The 23,139-nt window shown below is 35.4% G+C and overlaps 1 protein-coding gene across 1 annotated transcript in view; it reads left to right on the forward strand.

Moving 5' to 3' along the window:
* Positions 1-721: 721 nt before the first annotated feature.
* Positions 722-23,139, forward strand: part of LOC106140879 (alpha-1,4-N-acetylglucosaminyltransferase-like) — a 38,614-nt gene continuing 16,196 nt past the window's right edge. Inside the window, exons 1-3 of the mRNA XM_060946877.1 lie at positions 722-791; positions 6,477-6,852; positions 6,941-6,969. Of these exons, the coding sequence (XP_060802860.1) occupies positions 722-791; positions 6,477-6,852; positions 6,941-6,969 (475 nt within the window). The remainder of the gene's footprint in view (positions 792-6,476; positions 6,853-6,940; positions 6,970-23,139) is intronic.

A 23,139-nucleotide genomic window follows, 5' to 3' on the forward strand; every position in this document is an offset into this window, starting at 1 on the left:
TTAATGAGAAAATTTGGGATGCTCGTTAGAATAGACATGATTTGTTTTCCAGTAATGGAATGTCGAGTAAGCTTTTTAACCTTTGCTGTAAAAGAGGGTATGATAGTTCGACAAGTGTGAACGAGATGGATAACCGTTAAAGGGAGAAACAAGAGATATATTTTTCCCCCCAATATAAATCTAAATCTGTGCCGTGTGGTTCCCGGCGCCAATAGAAAAAAGAATAGGACCACTCCATCACTCTCCCATGGATGTCGTAAAAGGCGACTAAGGGGTGGGCTTATAAACTTGGAATTCTACTTTTAGCTTCTTTTATCATTAATCCGAGCAGCTGAACGTCTTTTCATGACTGTTGGCTCTGTTTACCCCGCAAGGGATATAGACGTGACTATATGTATGTATGTATAGAATTAGACGTTATTTTATGTAAGTATGTTATTTTACAAATAAGATATGTATGGTACAATAAGCAGACTTAAAGCTAAAATAATTATCTCACAATCTACGATTGAATTAAGCAAAGAACTTCACTAATTAGAAAAGGGTTAGTTAGTACTGAAAAAGCTTACAAACATAAAACGAAAAGGCACAAAAATAACGGTTAAATGTTAGGTTATTTTAAGTTCCGTCCATCCCGCTACCAATTAAGCACCTGGAACTTCCCTGTCACGGCACAACAGCAGAATGCTTTTAGATAACATGAATATTTTATAAGGCGTCAATGTCGGGTAACACAGTTATTACAGTTACTAATATTTCAGAGGTTCTCATATCGGATTATGACTTGAGAGGTTAGTCTGTTTTAGTGGAAAATTCATTGTTTAAGTTACTTTTTTCTGTGATAGTCTGCTGGCGAACAAAACATAGTGAATATGTTCTTCTTTTAGCGAATCTACAATAATTAACCCAATGGTAGATCGTAGATAATGCTATTAGCATTAAGTCTGCCTATTTTACTTTACAAATTGTTATTGTCACAATAAAGACCTTACCTAGGGCTCCTCTCCAGAGTCTGAGGGTGCAACCGGGACTACAGCCGGCAAGAAGAAGAACCTAATATTCTAGGAACCACAAGGCACCTGATAATCAAGTCCGTGTATCCTACCCGCATGACAAATGGTACTACCAACTTCTCACCAATTGTCGTGTGAAAACATTGAAACGCTTTTAAATTTCATCCGTATTTATTGGGGCTATTTAAGGTTGATGCTGATTAATCATTGGCTTTACAGCTTTATTGTCAATGAAATAAAGGTCATTTTCTAAAGCTCTTGTGTTGGTGATTTACAGTTGTTTTAAGTGTGTTGAATTTTTTTTAACAAAGAATTAGTATCTTATTTTAAACTTACATATGGTCACGTCTATATCCCTTGCGGGGGAGAGTTCAGCTATTTGGCTTAATGATAGAATTGAGATTCAAATTGTGACAGGTTGCTAGACCATCGCCTAAAAATTATCCCAAGTTTGTAAGCCTCTCCCTTAGTCGCCTTTTACGACATCCAAGGGAAAGAGATGGAGAATATTTTAAACTTTCGCGTCGCATTATACTATCATTAAGCCAAATAGCTGAGCGTGGCCTATAAGTCTTTTCAAGACTGTTGGCTCTGTCTACCCTACAAGGGATATAAACGGGACCATATGTATGTATGTATGTATGTGGACTAAGAACAGTCTGGTGAATGACGTCGGGTGCTTTTCAAAAATGCCACAAAGACTATAATTCCTGTGGGATTTGCGACTCTTACACGCGTACGAAGTCGCGGGCAACAACTAGTTTATAAATAATACAGGTATTAAACGCGCACGTAACGTACCTTTATTTGATCTTGAACGTTTCGAATCATTTTACAATGATCCGTGGTCTCTGAGTGACTCAGTAAAAAGTGAAAATTAGTTTAACTTCTGTAATTTTAAATGTAATTTTACAATGTATGTGCCTACTTTTAATTTTTATGATCTCGCATCTATCCTAAAATCTTTCTCAAATATAAACATTGTATTCGTCAAACCTAATGAGATGTGTCAGTTTACTATGATATTTTTCCTTAGGATATCGACTTTATTGTAAACCAGCTGTGCCCGCGATTTTTTCCGCGTGGAATAGTTATTTTGGGCATCATTGAAGCCCTCGAGAATGAATAATGTTTCCCGGTTTTTTTTTTCAAATATTTAAATATTTCTTTGCTCCTTGTAGTTGCAACGTGATATTATATAGCCTAAAGCCTTCCTTGATAAATGGTCTATTCAACTCAACAATAAATTTTCAATTCGAACCAAGTAGGTCTTGAGATTAGCGCGTTCAAACAAACAAACTCTTCAGCTTTATAATATTAGTATAGATTAGTATAGATATGACCCAGTCAAGACAAGAGCAAATATTATTAAGAATTAACAATTGGTTGAGCCAAAACTAATTCTTTCAATCAAAGTATTATATATAATATGTATATATATTTTTTTACTTCTAATACATATTTAATGTCTTTATAACATTCGTTTCAGTAACCGTAAATATAGCTCAATGAATGCTCTAAAAATAAACAAAACATAAATAAAATTTATTTTCAAAGCAGCGATACTGAAGCCTTGAGTACACTCAAATAAATTCGAAGTCGTACAATAAAAGGAGTGTTTATAATTTCTATATTTTTAAAACAGCTAAGATAAAAGCGTTGTCGTGTTGCTGCAGTAGAAATCACGAACAAAGTATAAGATTACAGAAGTATCTCTATATAACACGTCTCTCTCTTCTATAACTGATTTTAAACTTTCGCGTTGCATTATTTACGCACGTGACGCACCTTGCCGTGTGGTTCCGGGCATTTTAAGGCAACTTTAAGGTCTTTACGGTCGCTCGCATTTGGCTTTCTCTATTCTTCTTCTTTACCCTGGCTTTAGATCCGGTTGCATCCTCACCTCTCTGGAGAGGAGCCCGGGGTATGCGTTTAACCATAGATCCTGGATTGGATGAGTCAGGTTTTTACACGAAGCGACTCCCGTCTAACCTAACCCGTATTAGATCCATGGTTACACATCCAGTTGCCTGAACGTACAGGTTTCCTCACGATGTTTTACCATTTAAAATAGTAGTTTAAAATAATAGTTTAAAAAAAAACTACGCTTTTATTGCTAATCAAACTAAAAAATAGAAAATAAAAATTAATGACAAAGGAATTATAAAACAGTAGTAGCAAGTCGAACAATCAGTTATAGTCAATTACCTCCGATTAAAATTATAACAAAATTAAATTTATAAACAAAACAATTTAAATCTGAGTAAAAAGCGTGGGGTGCCTGATGTAGTAAATATTAAAATCATTCTATTAGCATATATTTATGACAAGAGAGTTATGAAAATGAAGTAAAATGCACCCCACGCTTTTTACTCAGATTTTAATTGTTTTGTTTATAAATTTAATTTTGTTATAATTTTAATCGGAGGTAATTGACTATAACTGATTGTTCGACTTGCTACTACTGTTTTATAATTCCTTTGTCATTAATTTTTATTTTCTATTTTTTAGTTTGATTAGCAATAAAAGCGTAGTTTTTTAGTTTTTTTTTAAACTATTATTTATTTTCTATTTTTTAGTTCGATTAGCAATAAAACGCGTAGTTTTTTAGTTTTTTTATACAATTATTTTTTGGAAGTTAACACTTCTAGTATAACTATCTTACTAGAAAAGACTTTCGCAACCATGCGCCCATCGCCGGAGGTTTTCACAACTAACTTTCTTAAAGATATATGTGGCCTGATTGGATTAAATCTCATAATATTCTCATCATCATGATTCTTTTTTAGGCGATGGGCTTGCAACCTGTCACTATTTGCATCTCAATTCTATCTTAAAGCCAAATAGCTGAACGTGGCCTATCAGTCTTTACAAGACTGTTGGCTCTGTCTACCCCGCAAGGGATATAGACGTGATTATATGTATGTATGATGATTGTTAAACCCAGTTGAAAAGAATTTTATAGTGATAAATCACTGTTAATAATATTTTTGACTATCCAGCAAACATAATAATTTTCGATTGTGGCCTTGCCAGGAATCAAACCACAAGATTAAGAGGCAGATTGATACAGAAACAAAAATATTTCAAACATACCTCCACTGCCTTTACAACCAGGAACGCAACAATGTTTATCTGAAGACATCGTGGCACTTTTGTTGTAAAATCTGTCTTTCACAAAAACAAACACAAACTTGGGACTCCTATCTCAAAAAATCAGGTACTTTTTACAGGAGTCCTATCAAAATATCTGCACAACACAGTGAACACAGTCAGAGTCCAATCTCAGATGATAAAATCACACGAATATCCGGAAGAACAAAGCTCGACTCAACGGAAGATTCCAAAGTCCAAATAACGACAAGTTATCAGCACAAAAAATATAAATATATAAAGTAAGGTATAAAAAAACAGAAAGAAAGTTTACAGGTGTTCGAATCGAATTCAAAACTTACTGAAAAACTTATTTGACATAAATAAACTGTCACTCATTTTCCAAACGAGTATTACAGTGTTGCTATTATAAATAGGCAAAAGGTACCTAATGTTAATTCAAGAATTGCATTAATATGTTAAATACGTATTAAATATCGCAAAGTTCAGTAGGTAGTAACTTTATTCTTGTATTATTGTAAATTTAGTTGTTCAATTTTCATTTATTACTTTTGTTTTATTACTTATATATTTTTTATTGTTTTAAAATATTCTACTAATTCTACTATTGTTTCCAATGGTAATTCTAAATGGAGCGATGCGATGAAATAAAGCCTCAGGTTAATAGTAACATTATATGGAAATATATTACATCTCTTTTTGGACTCCTTTTACTCGTACGTCAGAACTTCTTGGTTTCTTGTATGAAGATTACTGGCACTGGTGCTATCTCCGTCTCTCTTACTCTCATACGAAGGATCTAAAAATGAATTTATTAATCCTGGCAGTTTTAATAAGGATAATGAGAAACTCTTATCAAAATATTACATTGTCATCGGTCCTTGATACGTGTGCAAAGTTCCAAGTTGATCAGACGTTTAGAAATCAGTGAAAATTAAGCTCAAAGATTCCGTTACATACATACATACATACATAGATACATACATACAACCCAAGCTAATAAAAGCGTAGTAAAAAAAAGAATTACTTTTTTAAACCATTCTTCTGTACCCTTCAAATTTGTGCCGCTACTGTAAACACTCAAGCCTTCTTTGTTGTTCTGATAATATCAGACGACATTGTAAGAGATATTATTTTTCCTTTTATGTTTTACGTCTCATTTGTAGAAGAGCTAGGAATTTGCAGTGCACGTTATTTGTTCAGAGGCAACATAGCGATGGTTTATTTATCAAATAAGTTCTAATATTTTATCTAGAGCTGTATGTCTGCTAACCAACTCCACCGTCTTATCTGAATATACATAGTGCCGTGTGGTTCCGGCAATAATGGATAGGACCACTCCATCCCTTTCCCATTGATGACATAAAAGACGAAGTATCTCACAGTTTTTCCAATATTGGATACAAGGTATCAAATTATTGTCGTTAAACATTATTTCCAAAGCTTAAATTTAGAAAAAAACCACACGGCTAACCTTTTGCCTCAGCTTTCACACTGAGTACATAAAATCTGCGTACTTAATATATCTAAATGGAAAAAAGTTACGGAACAGGCAATTACATTCGTCTACCCCATAGCCCACTTGAAACAGAAAAAAAAATCTAGAAAATACCAAAAACTGGCAATAAAATATTAATTCCGATTAAATTTTACGTTACGGCAGTTTGAGCCTCAATTTACGAGCCATAGTTACATACCGAGACCATAAACTAAATGAAATTTCCAATTTATGATTTAGCAATTTTCTATACGCCAGATAAATGCTGGCTGGACTCGTAAAACGGCGATAAAGAAAATGAAATTCAATCTTATACCTTTTTAATGTTACTCTTAAAACTTGTTTACAGGTCTCGGATAGCATGATAACTACCATTGTACTACTTTTGTGTAAGTAATTTTATCGCTTACTGGATTAAATATTTTCAGTACTATTTTTAGCCTGCTATTTATTTTTACCTTTAACTAGTCTGGAAAAATTGTTTCATCAATTATTGATGCACTAATATTTGTAAACTCGTCTTCTCCTTCCGGGGTTAAATTATAATGTGAGTCGGCAATCATCAATGTTATCTGTACTTTAGAAACAGCTGCTAGGAATATGGTATGTTGCTCTTTTTGTACCATTGGTCTAGATTTTTCTAGCCGGGAAGTTCGTATTCGTCCAGTATATCAAAGTAGTTAGGAACTTTTTTATTTACCGCTATGATATGAAGAAACAGAAAAAAGCATTTATCTATTTGGCAGGCCAAATTCTACACTATGTAAGTATTTTTAATTACTCCGTCTTTGAAGTGAACGCAAACTCACATCGACTAATTAATTTTTTGTTAAATAAAATTGACTTTTCAGCTCTTGCATTCGCCGATTGTGGAAGATTTAAACCAGAAATATATGAAATCCGGGAAAGCGCAAAAGATGGCCGACTATATGTCATTGTCAAAAATACAAATGATAGAACAGATTCACCCCTACTTAAATTGATAAGGAATACTCAAGACAAGCGTGACCCAGACCAGGCAGAAGATCTAGAATGGCGTACAAAACCACCAATAGAATCACTTGTGAATAAATTAGTTGAAAAACTGAAATTGATTCAGAATCAAAATAGAGAATCGTTAATTGATAATAACGATAAACTTGTGGTTGAAGTTCAAGATGACGACGATGATAGAGATAGGAATGAAAATCAATTGAAAAAAGAGAGGAACAAGGCGTCGGAATACCAGTAAGTATATGTGAATGTTAATTATCAAGAAACTGTGCGCTGTAAGAACAATGTTCGTAGTTTAAACTTATTTTTTTTTTTTTTTCAGCCCGCCGATCCTGAGATCTTTTGGAAAAGGTAAGTTGTCTTTTTTTATCTATCGATGTTATCACCCTACGTCCACATTCCCAGACAAGTACTGTCCGCGAATATTCAAAATTAGAATAAATGGGTATTACTTGGATAGGCAAGTAAAATCTTCCTTCTCATCGTTACTTCATCGGTGAGATGGAAGACATATGCCTAATCTAATATTGAATATAAAAAGAAACCCTGATGTAAACCCCGTCATTAGTTCAAATTCTATCGCGGCCATGCACCATTTTGAGTTATATTATTCCATAGATTGGAAAGAGACGATTTTGTCATGACGGAAAACCCGTCTAACCAAGCATTTACTTAATTTTTATAACCATTGTATTATATCTTTTTCAGATAGAACATCCATACCACGTTATTATAACGATTATGCTAATTAAAAACGTATCGTAAGAATATTTTGGAAACACATTAAATGCGTTTAAGAAATATTGTGAATAAAAATCATGACAAGTTTTTTTCTTTTTTCCAATTCTTCATGTTAATATAATTGAAAAATGTGGTCAAACTCCCCATATACATGGACATAATGGAAAAAATCCTATTTTATATCGATTTATATTTTATCCTAAGCGATAACACTTTCTTTTTCTTTGCATCCTTCTTTTGTCTTCTCCTTATAAGTTATTAAGTTTTTGGTGGTACCTGATTCCTTTGAATGGGTAAACTTGTATTATGACGGATCACTTGAATACTCGACCACTGGTGCACACAACAAGAAATATATCTTTATATTTAGATTTCTATACATTAGTTATTAGTAATTACTAAAGAAACTCAGATAAATTTATAAAGGACAGATTGTACAAATTGAGTTAGTCTTAAGTATGATTTGAGTACTCAACGAAACTACATTTTTAAATAAATATTTACACAGATTAACATCCAAGACCCAGGTCAATCAGAAAAAAAAAGATTCTCTTTACAACCTCACCGGGATTCGAACCGGGACCTAGTGTGTCACAGTCAAGCGCACTACCACTGCGCCACAGAGGCCGTCATAGGTACAAACAAACTTGTTCTTTGTAAAATATCATAATAGGCGAAATTCTAGACTAATTATTTTAGTTTGTAACAGAATCTGCATCAAAGAACCTGCCAATAATTCACGTTGAAGTTATTAATCCCTGTTTAAGGTTTAACATACAATTTCTTGAACTTTAAATTCACGACAGTAAGGTTGAAAATCGTATGCGTATTATTTCGTATACACATTTCAAACAAAGCCAGGTAACAAATAGAGAGGCACTGTTCCCGGTCCCGTTTATTCAATTAGCGGGACGCGGGATTCACTATTACGGGATTGTGACGTCACCGGGATTTATAGGGACTACCTTGATGTGGGTGATTTGAGGGAAAATGTGGTAAGTGACAATTGTTTTACTTTTAATTAATTTTCAACAACATCAGATGCCAGCCCCGATGCCTAAGGCCCAAATAGAGCACTGCTATGTACCAATTTATTAGAACCATTTTATTAGCACAAATAAACATTCATACATAAACATAATCAAATCTAATGGGATCCCACGCCAAAAGGCTGCTTCGGCAGCGTACCCTCGATGCCTGGCAGCAGGAATATGTGTCGGCGCCGCAAGGGGCCACCACAAAATCTTTCTTCTCATCTATTTCCGAAATAGCCGAATTCAGAAAATACATAAAAATCTCCTTCACCATCACACAAATCTTATCTGGGCACGGCTACCACAAAACTTATTTGCATAAATACCGAATCACTGAGGACGATCGTTGTCCTTGCGACGACGAGACTCCTCAGGACGTTCGCCACCTTCTAGAATTCTGCCCAATATTCTTCAGAACCCGGGAAAAATACACAATGATGTGCCTCAAAAGGAAAATCGAACCTTTTAAAATGAACACGATGACTAAATCTGAAGATGCCATCAAATACTTCACAGAACATGTAAACAATATCGTCACACACTTGAAACAAATAAATGGCACCTAAATCTACCATAATGCAAGAGATGTAGCGAAGATGTGGTACCTGTATCAAATAGCAGGTACTCATCACCGCTAATCTTCCTACACTTAAATTTAGAAAATTAATCACATATATATTTTGCCCACAAAACGTATTAGTCTAAAAAAAAAAAAAAAAAAAAAAATCTAATGGGATAGACAGAGCCAACTGTATTGAAAAGACTGGAATACCACGTTCAGCTGTATGGCTTATTGATATGAGATTCAATTAGTGACAGGTTGCTAGTTCATCGCCTAGAAGAAAAATCTCAATAGCCTTTCCTTTAGTCTCCTTTACGACATCCATGGGAAAGATATGGTGTGGTCCTTTTGTAAAGTATCGGGTACTACACAGCATGACAATATTTTGATAGCATATTTTTGACGATAGGCGTAGGGACAGGCGTACAAACTTGGGATTCTATTCTAGGCGATGGGCTCACAACCTGTCACTATTGAACCTCAATTCTATCATTAAGCCAAATAGCTGAACGTGGTCATTCAGTCTTTTCAAGACTGTTGGCTCTGTCTACCCCGCAAGGGTTATAGACGTGACCATATGTATGTATGTATGTTTTTGACGATAATTTAACAGCAAATAAAATTGCCGCTTACCACGTTACCGGTGTGAGTATAAGAAAAAGAAACTAATATTGGGACATCTTTGTCGGTGTTTGGGTCTTAGGATTTGCAGCTTAGGAAGGCTTTACGGGCATAGTTTAACATTATTTGTTTGAAAGTAGGTACCTATCTTTCTACAATATGTGAGGAATTTGAAGTAAGCTGCTGGTTTATGTATTAAATCTGTACAAGTTACTCAGTAGGATATTGCTTAATTAAAAAAAAGGTAAACAAAACTCTACTGGTTAAAAAAAGGATGATTTCATTGCCGTTTCGTTTGACCATTAATCAAATAAATCGTCAAAGAAATCAACTTTTCAATCTAACTACAAGCGGGTATCGTAGAAAAATTAGTAAACGCTATTTGCAAAAGGATAATTGAGTTTATTTAGCAGTCTATCTTCAGACTTGTAACATTTTAGAGAATATTTGACATACAAACATACATACATTTATATCACGTCTTTATCCCTTACGGGATAGACAGAGCTAACATTCTCATAGAGACTGAAAGGCCACGTTCAGCTGTCTGTCTTAAAAATGGAATTGAGATTCAGCATAGTGAAAGGTTGCTGGCTCATCGCCTAAAAAAATAATTCCAAGTTTATTAGCTTATCCCTTACTCGCATTTCACGAAATCCATGGGAAAGTACTAAAACCACAAGAGGCATATTACATCAAAAAATAATTATAACACATTTGTTCGAGAGAGCCGACGGCAATATGTACATAGCTAGGACATACATACATACATACATAAAATCACGCCTCTTTCCCAGATAGGTAGGCAGAGACTACCTCTTTCCACTTGCCACGATCTCTGCATACATCCTTCGCTTCATCCACATTCATAGCTAGAACAAAGAACATAAATAGCGGCGAAAGTGTGCGTCTACAGCACAACATTATTTTGTAACCAATGTATAGAGGAAATTGCTTTTCAAATCAAACTAAAGCCTCGAAACGACCAATTGGAGACAGTTAGTAAACTGATCATAGCACAGACAGTAAAATCAATCTGAGTTTATTCTGGGTGCTCAGACGACAACACGTGATCTGGTAGGCTTAGGCGTAGGCTAGCAACCTGTCACTATTTGAATCTCAATACTGTCATTAAGCCAAATAGCTGAATGTGGCCTATCAGTCTTTTCAAGACTGTTGACTCTGTCTACTCCACAAGGGATATAGACGTGATTATGTTTGTTTGTAATATCTTTATTGCATAGAAATTTACACAGTAACTAGAAAATAGTACTTACATAGTTATAAAAGAAACTAATCACTTGCAATGGCGGACTTATCCCACGAAGGGATCTCTTCCAGTCAACCGGCAAACAATAAAGTAACTACTCGTAGATAATTCTGTAAAAAGCGGCAAGTCACTGTGTTTTTAGCAACAATATAATATTATACTAACAGGAATACAGATAATAGACGTATACCTATCCACTGAATATATATGTATAAACTTAGTACTATGTGTGTATGTATGTATGTATACAAAATAGAAAGAGTAACTAAACTGATCATCCCACAGACGGTAAAATCAATCTGAGTTTATTCTGGGAGCTCAGTTCGTTAGTGCGGTAATGAAATCCAATACGATACGTGATCCGGCTATGGCCAGACAATGTCTCTTTTGTTACTCTTTGCTTTGTGGAGCTTGATTTTAACCTACTACGGAAATAGAGGTTCTATGTTTTACTAACCATTTATAATTCTCCTACATACATACATTTATACATAGTTACGTCTATATCCCTGGAGGGATAGACAGAGCCAAGCTGTATAGCTTATTGACGGAACTGAGCTGACGATGGGCTAGCAACCTGTCACTATTTGAATCTCAGTTCTGTCACTAAGCCATACACCTGAACGTGACCAGACAATCTTTTCTAGACTGTTGGCTCTGTCTACCTTGCATGGGATATAGACGTGACTAATAATAATATCATTTGGTTATGCGCAACACTCCAATTCACACAAAACGGTTTTGATTATTCAATCACATATGATACAGGTAAGGCATGTTAGAACTGCCATCACGAATTAATTATGACCCGAATTTCTGAGGAATATTTTGGACCTTGCTTCGTAGGTTTAAAGTTCATATTACATTGGGTTCAGACTTTGAATCTAGTCATGTTGAGTGTACCTATCGTGTAGTGATATAGATATGATAGGGACTAACGAACTGTAATGTCGCTTTGGGGCCACGAAATGAAAATAAAAGACGCTTTATTTATTTATTTATTAGAAACAACACAGCCATTATTTAAAAAAAATACGATATTACTTAATCTGGTACAACCTTTCCCGCCAAAATGCTGACTGACGTATCAACGTATAGTCCTTTAAATTTACCATATAGCTTCATAAGGTCTAGGAATACAGTAGGAATTTCTCGGAATTTTTGAAGGGAACGTTTTCCGGCTTTTACGGGCGTACTATATAATTAGGTATATATACTAGCTTTTAACCACAGTTTCGCATATATATCGCCAAAGGAACGACAAAAGAATACAGGGATTTCTCAAACCCCACTGGAACTATATCTTTACCGGATTGAAAGGTAATGGAAAGTCTGCAGAATCTTCATTACTACTACTACCTACTTCAAAGTTTGTTTATACTATGAAACATATAATCAATATGTTATTTCCCAACGGAACAGGCTATTTCTTCAATTAATGTTAACTTAATCAATCCTTTTGGTGAATAAAAATGTTATTTTTCTTTATCATTAGAAAAACATAACAATTAATTCATAGAATAAAATTAAAACAAGCAGATAAATCAGCTAGTTTCGTGGCCCTACATCATCTCCCCTGACCGGTCACAGCGTATCAATTAAGGACGGTAAATAGGGATGGCCCGGGATTGTTCCCGCCAAATTTTTCCCGCGTTCATGCTGACTCTATTGTTTTTTTTTTCCTTTTTTTTCGTCTATCGGATTGCTCCGTCCAGCCAGTTCCAGTCTGGGAAATAAGGTCAATATTTGGGATATCGAGTTTTGTACACAAAGCGAATGAGAACTGTGATTCTGTGTAAGTCGATCCCCTGACAAAAAGAAGAGTGTTGTATTTTTAACCTCCGTCGCTATAACGGTGCCCCAACGAGATTTATTACTTCAAAATTGTTACTCAATACATACTTAGGTACTTAAAGATTGAGTTTATTATATTATTTATTATCGTAAGTGGTAAGTGGAAATGATATAGTCCTACGAGTTACACAGGTCAGGTTAAGATGGACAGCTTAATGATGGAATCAACACCAACATATTTAACTGATGGATGTCGTAAAAAGCGACTAACGGAGATGCTGATAAACTTGGGATTTTCTTTTAGGCGATGGACTATCAACCTGTCACTATTTGAATCTCAATTCATGTCTATTCATCATCTAATCATTCAATTCATGAATATCATGAAGCCACACAGCTGAACGTGGCCTATCAATCTTTCAAGACTGTTGGCTCTATCTACCCCACAAGAGGTGATTATTTGTATGTATGTATGTAGATACATAAAATATGACTCTAGTAGTTACAGATGAAACCTATTTTTTTAATCCTATACATATTTTAAACTTCGGCAAAATTAAACTAACCGTTAAATTGTTGATAACAAAGTCTTAACTGAAATTAAACGGAGCTGAAATGTAGCTCCAAGTGTATTTTGAAACTTGAAAACTAGGACATGCATGAGAACTTGTAAGTTGTGTGCTTATGATGTTCTGCCTTCCGCATTGTAAGTTAACTTTTTGCTCAACTGACGCAAAATTGAGAGTTATGTTGTTGGGTTTCCCTGTATAGTCCTTAAGACTTTTGCCGCCCGAGGCTTCGCTTCCTTTGCTGTGAGATTATGAATTATGTATATTAGTTTTATTGCTAACTGATGCTCTTACGATGAGATAATAATCAGGAAATTTGCAGCAAATTCAGGCAACTGGATACAACTGGATAAAAGATGGAATTGAAATTCAAATAGTGATAGCTGCAGTGTAGTTTGTTCCGCCGCTTCTTCTACACACGCGCTTTGGAAGCGGTAGTAGTTATAATTAAATTTAAGTGATGTGCCTATTCTATATAATGAATCTATTCTATTTTGATAGGTTGTTAGCCCATCGCCTAGAAGAGGAATTTCAAGTTTATCAGCCATTCCCTTAGTCGCCTTTTACTACATCCTTGGGAAAGTTATGAGTGGTTCTATTCTAAAGTGCCGATTATTACAGATCTTAATAATAATTAATTTTAGAAATAAAGCCAAACCACAGGAAATAACTAGTATATTTATATATATATATGAATATCTCACCACTTGGCATCACGTGATAGAGTTGATTGTGATGCTGGAGGTGTGCTGGGTGTAATCAGAGTCGGCGAGAGCATTGTTATCAGGTGGACGTTAGCTGCACTACATTTTGTGGTACAAGTGACGGGTGATAGCGATCTAGCTGAAAATCGGTGACGTGACTCAGTCACTTTTAGATTTATAGACAAGTAAAAGTAAATTCGCTTTATGTATTTCCAAATAAAGGACGTCCGGGCTAAAGGTCAGGTAAAGAGTACCCGAAACCGCCGAGCTGGCATGAAGAGAGAATTAATGAGGATGAAGTGAAAGAAGTATGCAGAGATCGTGGCAAGTGTAAAGATGTCGTCTCTGCCTACTCCTCCGGGAAAAAGGCGGGATTTTATGTATTGTGTAAACCCGTGGGAGTATTTGGAAATAAATACACGGTAAATTACACAGTTTGAGTAGCCTCGAAGTAAATTCAAGACTTTTGCTGTCGAATCTTCTACTGACAAACTTTTAATTAGCTCTAGAGCCCGCGGTTCCGCCTGCTAGTAATTTTTTGCCCCCATTTTAATACATAAGGGGCTGATTTTTTAAATTTCTTATGTTAGGAAGCGGGTTTTAAACTTAATGCATAGCCAAATTTAATCCTAATCCGTCCAGTGGTTTAGCTGTGAAAATGGAACAGACAGACTTTTGCATGTTTAATATTAGAAAGGGATTCCTCTCATGACTTGTACCACATAATCTTCTGAGATAGCAGAACTGGGCCACATTTAATTGCTAGTGCGATTCTGGGAAAACAGATTAAATCGTGAGTTGTGCCAAACTCCTGACAGGAATATATCTAGCTATTGCCCGCGACTTCCCTTGCGCTATCTTCTTCTCAGTAATAATGATAACTAGAAGCGCGCTTGAATGCTGAACGTGGCCGATCAATCTTTTCAAGACTGTTCTTCCCCACGAGGGATATAGACGTGACCATATATGTATGTATATATGTAGAAGCGCGCTTTGAATAGGATTTTTTTATATAGACTTCTGACACGCAATGCTTTTGTCTTTCTTATTTTCAAAGGAAATCTATTCGTTTAATGTAACAAAAGTTGAAAATACTCGTATAGCAACCCACAGCAATATCTTTAAGCATTTTCTTACTGACGGACAAAGCACAGTTCAAACGAGTCTTGTAGTCTAGGGGTACTAAGAGAGGGTTTCCGAAATTCCCGCAGAAACAACAATTGTTGATTAACTGGATTTCCCTTTTCGCAGACGAAGCCGCGGGCGTCCTCTAGTCTGTTTATAAAATTTAGAACTATAAGGAAATACAAAGTAATTTGAAGACACTAATACCACCAATGTAGCGGCCGTTCAGCCTCCGTGGAGAGACAGACACTTTGACTTGACATTTTAGATGAACAAAACTGACTCACATATTGAGGAGAAAAAAAGACAATCAAATTTTGACTAAGACGACCACGAGACAAGACGCTTTGAACATATCCAAAAGTCTATTTTTATTCTGACCCACCTACCAGACCCTCGGCCCGTTCAACCAAGAATGAACATACATACATATAATCACGTCTATATCCCTTGCGGGGTAGACAGAGCCAACAGTCTTGAAAAGACTGATAGGCCACGTTCAGCTGTTTGGCTTTATGATGGAATTGAGATTCAAATAGTGACAGGTTGCTAGCCCATCGCCTAAAAGAAGAATCCCAAGTTTATAAGCCTATCCCTTAGTCACTTTTTACGACATCCATGGGAACGAGATGGAGTTGTCCTATTCTTTTTTTTTATTTGTGCCGGGAACCACACGGCACTGCGAGAATGAACAATCATGCAAAACCAATTACCATTCCTCTAAGGCAATACAGATTAATACAACAGAATATTATTATGCATATACACTTGATTGAATATTCAATGTCCACTTGACCATCCCTGATTGTTCAGTAATGTCGCGAAATCGGATAGCCTTTGATGCTAATGGTCCTTATAACAGTAATTTAGATTAAGTTCTGGAATTACAATTACGACACGTTGATATACTGCTAGTTATATAGAACTAAAGTGACACTAATGCAGATAGAGTAATATATAAGTATTTGGATTTTTAAACGACTTCCAAAAAAGAGGAGGTTCTCAAATCAAACCTTTTTTTTATTATAACTATTAGATTAGATATGATGAGGCTCTCTTGTGCCGTGTGGTTCCCGGCACCAATAGAAAAAAGAATAGGACCACTCCAACTCTTTCCCATGGATGTCGTTAAAGGCGACTAAGGGATAGGCTTACAAACTCGGGTTCCTTTTCAGGCGATGGGCTAGCAACCTGTCACTTTATATGAATCTCAATTCTATCAGTAAGCCAAACAGCTGAAGGTGGCCTATCAGTCTTTTTAAGACTGTTGGCTCTGTCTTACGGGGTCGTAAGGCATATAGACGTGATCATATGTATGTATGAATATAGAACTAAAGTGACACTAATACAGATAGAGTTATTTAAAAGTATTAGGATTTTTAAACGATTTCTAAAAAGGATTAGATATGATGAGGCTCTCATCATATGACGAGACGACTCACTGCGAAAAAAGTCTTCACAATATAAAGAATAGAAAGCAATAACTGAAAATAGTTCTGTTACTGAGAAGGCGATAAAATTGTGAGAAATCGCGAGTGCTTCCAGGGAAGGACATCCCATCATTCTTTTAAAATGGGCCCAATTTCTGGATACGGCCTATAAGCATGCATGACCAATGAAATTTAAAGCAATAACAACCTTATAACAACTACGCTAAAGGTGAATTTAAAGAAAGATAGAAATAAATTAGGGAAAAGTAAGGCGCAAATTGTACCCAGTGGGTATTTGAAAAGAGCGATCAATCTTTACCGGGATGAAACCCATTTCAACATTTATTTATATTTGGTCAACGGTTCCAAATTGAAAAAATTAAGATGATGCTCTACATATTACTACGCATGTTGGACGTATTGGTACAAAATCGAACAATTTCATTTTAGACATCCTAGAAAAAATCAACCGAAGAACTAACGAAAATATTAATGGATGGGGATTAAGCAATAATAAAAATGAAGGAATCGTAGCAAGGGGAAGGATTTAATCTCTACTTACTCTATCGCAAAAATGGTATTAAAATTTATGTTGACTTTAATCTGAATCAGAATTCCATTACTTAGCAAACCAGCTGACGGAGTTTGCACGAAAAGATTTTGCAGTCCATGAAGATTTAGTATCTGCCTACCCCTTTGTGAAAAAGGCATGATAAGAAAATAGATATAAACTTATCTTTTCGCTTCTACCAGCAGATGAATAACACAAACAGAATCTTCTTGCAATGGGACACATTAGACTCCGGAATTGATCCTATTCTGGAAGATAAATGTGTAGCCACAAAAACCCAATCCTATTGGATCTCGGATCAGATGGCTGATAACGATTCTCATAAGTGGATGGAAGGTTTGTTGTAGTTTTTGGGAGAAAAAAATCCATTTCCGGACTAAAACTGGGGAAATTGTAAGAGACAGTCTGTAATTGGTTGTTAGTTACAATAGGTTCTTAGTTTAGCGCTTAAATTAAATCTGGTTTTCTGAGAACTCAAAGTTATAATCACTTTACTTGTAAATGTGGTTACAATTATTCTTGAAAGTGAATACATCAGACAATTTGCGAGAAAGCGATACCATTTATAATTAAAATTTGTTAACAAAATGGTTTCTCTAAAGGAGGTTTAATTGCATAATTACTACAAGTAATAAATTGCCTACATAGAAATTGTTTTACAGAGGGAAGACGATATGAGAATACCTCCAATCAATCATCAAAATTGAATCTTGCAATGTCTGACAAACCAAACAAAGTTGAAACTACTAGTTAGAGAAAATTTAAATTAAGTGTCGACTTATGGAGCAGTGAAGTGTTAAAAACTCCGACAAGAAGGAAAAAATAAATAAAATCTTGACGCCGACGTGACAATATCCAAATTAATATCATACAAACCCCTCTCTCTCGGAAAGGTAGGCAGAGACTACAACAGGCAGACAAGTAGGGGTAACAACACACAAATACGAGTATTATAACCAGTTCGCGTCACAGAGCACGTTAAATCACCCGGAAAGAAAAGATGTGGCGCTGAAATAAAATGCATTCTGTGGAGGTAAAATGTTCCTGTCATCTTGTTTGTAGTCCAGGGGACTGTGGTTTATTTATTGTTTGTTTTTACAATAAGTATTTCATTCATTCATTTCATTCATTTGATCACGTTCATACCCCTTACGGGGTAGATTTAAAAGACTGATAGGCCACGTTCAGCTGATAGGTTTAATGATAGAATTGAGATTCAAAGTGACAGGTTGCTAGCCCACCGCCTAATAATTTTACGGTAGTTATTTTAATTGTGCCGTGTGGTTCCCGGCACCAATACAAAAAAGAATAGGACCACTCCGTCTCTTTCCCATGAATGTCATAAAAGGCGACTAAGGGATAGGCTTACAAACCCGGGATTCTTTTTTAGGCGTTGGGTTAGCAACATGTCACTATTTGAATCTCAATTCTATCATTGAGCCAGGTAGCTGAACGTGGCCATTCAGGCTTTTCAAGTCTGTTGGCTTTGACTATCCCGCAAGGCATATAGACGTGCGACGACGTAAATCATTAGCAACCTGAAAAATTTCACACACCTTACTTCAAAAACATTTGTTATAAAAAAAACCTTTCACTGTTAACCGTACTGTCTCTTGGTCTATAAGAAAAATAAAATAAAGGGATGGTATTCAACATGCGTTGAAGCGAAGAACACGTGGCCTCAGTGATTCTTTGTAAAAATGAAAAGAATTTGTTCTCGTTCCAAATAAGAAAAAAGTCCTTTAAAATACTCTAGTGAAAACTTTAGTACTTTTGTATGAAAAATGTATGTTAAAAATACTTGACTATAATGTATGTAGGTACAAACCCACATATCATTAGGTATTTTTTCTTGTTTTGAAGATAGAGCGCAAACATAAAAATAGTCCTATATTATTTCGATTTCCTTGGTCACAAGACGCTAGATAGATAACTAGTGGAATTGAGATACACTATTACAGGTCCCTTCCCGTGGATGTCGTAAAAGGCGACATAGGGAAAGGCTTATAAACTTGGGATTCCTCTTATAGGCAATGGGCTACCAATCTGTTTTTATTTGAATCTCAATTCCATCATAAAGCCATACAGCTGAACCAGGCCTTTCAGTCTTTTCAAGAATGTTTAATCTGTTTACCCCGCAAGGGATAAAGACGTGACTACATACATACATGTATGTATTAAAGAGTTAGCTAAAATATACACCCAAAATCGCATTAGTCTCTTTTGTTTCATAAAACTATAATAACTGTTCTACAATGAATTTAAACAGGGATGATGAATTTCCTGGCTATGTGAAAACAACGGGACTTCCCCGCCGGAAGTAGCCGGGGAGTTCCGGGATGCTGTGCGTTTTAATTCCATTAAAACTGACGGGGAATTAAATTAATTATGTCTAGGAATGGGAGTTAACAAGGTTTATTAGCTACTGCGTGAGTTAACGTTCGCGTGATTTTCGTTTTTCAAACGTTATTTTAATGGTTATTTCCGATTTTACGTGAACCGGACTCCCTTCATATTAAATCTTACCATCTGATCTCCGCAGTCTTTGAAGGGGCAAATCATATTGTAGCATAGTTACTTCTTGAATTCTATCATTAAGCCAAGCAGCTGAACGTGGCCCGTTAGTCTTTTCAAGACTGTTGGCTCTGTCTACCACGTAAGGGAAATAGATGTAAGTATATGTATGTATGTAATCAAAACACTGAAAGGCCCTTTGGCTTTATGATAGAATTGAGATTTCTTAGTCACCTGTGACTATGTTAGAATATTAATTTTATTATTGAACCATTCTTGAAGTGCCTTACGAGTTTGAAAACCCCGCAAAAATATAAAAAAGTGATATGAATACGTATACATATTTGCAAAAATACTGAATGCAACTTACCTTTTTATAAAAGAACTGTTATGCAGAACGATTTTTTATAAAAGGAATTCTTTTGAAAGGTAATTATTTACCACTGCACTGTGGTATTTAAAGCGAAAATTGTATTTAATATTTACAATGCACATTAATACCGCGAAAATGTATACATTAAATATATTGTGAGATACGAAAGGCTTTGATACGAATATTATATTTTATTCAGTCGCGGACAGCCGGTTATTACGTTTGAATTATAATACATTAATGGAGATATAATTAATATTTCCATTTTGATTTAATTTAAAATGATTTTTTTAGCTGTAATTAAGTACTATTATTTTCAAATTGTGTCCTATTGATAAGTTTTTATGTGCTCAAACTTTGATACCGTCATGTGACGGGGAGAATCAAGGTGTTACATAGAACGTACATACGTCTTTTTCCCAGAAGGGTAGGCAGAGACTACATCGACAGATTCCTGGGATCATGTGTGCCAACCTACCGCACTAAAATCCCTTAGCCGCTGCCATCCTGGGTTCGACTATGTGTTCAACCATGCCCTGGACCTAAGAGAAGTCTCTAAACCCAGTGGTTTGAGTCAGTCATTTGTGAGTTATCAGTCAGTCGAACCGTAACATAAGAATTTAAATAGATATATGGCTTTATGATTGAATTGAGATTCAAGTAGTGACAGGTTACTAGCCCATCGCCTAAAAGAAGAATCCCAAGTTTATAATCCTATCCTTTACTCGCCTTTTACGAAATCCGTGGGAAAGAGATTTAGTGGTCCTTTTCTTTTATATTCTGGTCCCGGGAACCACACATTCAAATTAGGTGCCAAAAATGTCCAAATCCAGTGACTCCAAAAGACTTAGTTTTAGAAACACCCCACACATATTACTATGTGGGCTGTTCTCAGCAGGATTTATTGCCCGCACTGAATTTCAATCTGTCCGCGCGCTGATTAAATTTTTCCCTGTGAAATGTTGCGATATGAAATTTAAAATACACCAATCTGAGTTTATCGGGTACTTATTTGCTTTGATTTGTTGCAGCTTGTGGGTTTTTAACAGGTTGTTTTTTTGTTGAGATTGATAAGTTAAAACAAGTGATTAGAAAACTATTTTTATTATTTATTAATGTCTTATTATGTACTACTACTAAATTTGTTATGTAGAATAGAATACTAACAAAAAAACTATGAGCGTTGATTTTATTTAATTTTGGAACGAATTTATTTTTATTACAAACAATTTCTTTAGTGTAAATTACTTACTATATATTTTCATTAAATGTTATATTTATCTTATATATAAAATTCTCGTGTCATAATGTTCGTTCCCGTACTCCTCCGAAACGGCTTGACCGATTCTCATGAAATTTTGTAAGCATATTGAGTAGGTCTGAGAATAGGCCAACATCTATTTTTCATACTCCTTAGTGATAAGAGTTGTCCACCCTTAACAGTTTATTTATATGGCAAAACAACGTTTGCCTGGACAGCTAGTACATTATAAGCATGTCTATATTGACAGCCTTCAAAATCCTTTTAACTGTGTAAGTAATTCCTCTACAATTTGTTATCATTTTTCACACAAGCCATATATGGCTACGCAACCTGTCACTAATTGAATCTCAATTATAACATAAAGCCGAACAGCAGAACGTGACCTATCAGTCTCTACAAGACCGTTGGCTCAGTCTACCCGCAAGGGATATAGAGGGGACTATGACTTGACTATATACATATATGTTTGCGAAAGCCACAAAAAAAAACTGCAAAATTTCATAATTAATTTGTCAATTCCCCGGCATTATAAGCCGGTACCCACGGAGAGGACTCTGGGGCACGTGTACAAGGGTCGTGGTTCATTAGAATGTCGCGGCACGCTCGTGTGAAGAGGCACTAGCGTCGCAGGACTGCGGGATAGCATAGACTATAGAGTTGTTTATGGTATAGAAGCCCTTAGTAATTTTTTAATTCAGTTTTAGAATAAAATATACTACATAGGTATTATTATCATGCAATCGTAATCATAGGATAGGAATAGGGTTATAAAATTGGGATTCTTCTATTGTGATATACGGTAACTTGGGATTTTTCTTTTTTACTTTTAGTACCGTGTAGTTCACGGTACCGATAAAAAAAGAATAGGACCACTCCTTCTCTTTCCCATGGATGTCGTAAAAGGCGACTAAGGGATAGGCTTAAAAACATGGGACTCTTCTTTACGGCCATGGGCTAGCAACCTGTCTCTATTTGAATCTCATTCTATTTTATTCAAATTTTGCTATAAAATATCCTATTTTATTTATTATACTTACTTACAGACTTACCCCAAAACTACCTAAAATTCCCATTTCTATAATAAAACATACGTTCATTAGTTTTGTATTTTGCCAGCTCATAATAATAATTCATTCATTCATTATCGAGACACGAATCTACATTGTAGACTCTCACTTTGGAATAAAAGTTCACTTCAAGTTGGCTTCGGCCCCACGAACGCGTTCCAAAATAAAATAAAAAATACGACACTGAAGCGTGTTCAAATGACTAGGATTATTAAAATGTCGCGGCATCCTCGTGTGAAGAGGCACTAGTGTCCGCCCGAAGGACCACTGAAAGCATAGACTATAGAATAAAGTGTAGCATAGAGGTGTTCTCATTTTTTTTGCTCTTAAAAATATTTTACTGGCCATTCGGATTTTTAATAGCTCGTATATCATTTTTTTTTTCTTTTACCGAGATTTTTCAGGAAAATGGCCCAACATTTATTTCAAATAGCCAACCAGCTTCCGCAAGACTGCTCTATTTCGTTTTATCTGATTATCAAATAGCTCTTCTAACCAAATAAATACATAATGTTAAAAATTTTGGGAATATCAAAAAGATATATCGTAAACTTTTTGTGTGTGGGACAACACACGAATAATTTAACAAATAAGTGTAGATATATATAGTTTGACAGAAAGAAGATTAACTTAAGATATACTTAATTCAATTAATTGGAAATTAATTATTGTTGTGCCGTGTGACTCCCGGCACCAATAGAAAAAAGAATAGGACCACTCCATCTCTCTCCCATGGTTGTCGTAAAAGGCGACTAAGGGGTAAGGTACTCGTAAGGCTTATAAACTTGGGATTCTTCTTTTAGGCGATAGGCTAGCAACCTGTCACTATTTGAATCTCAATTCTATCTTAAAGCCAAATAGCTGAACGTGGCCTATTAGTCT

The sequence above is a fragment of the Amyelois transitella genome, chromosome 12 (assembly GCF_032362555.1).
Source record: "Amyelois transitella isolate CPQ chromosome 12, ilAmyTran1.1, whole genome shotgun sequence".
Classification (NCBI taxonomy): Eukaryota; Metazoa; Arthropoda; class Insecta; order Lepidoptera; family Pyralidae; genus Amyelois; species Amyelois transitella.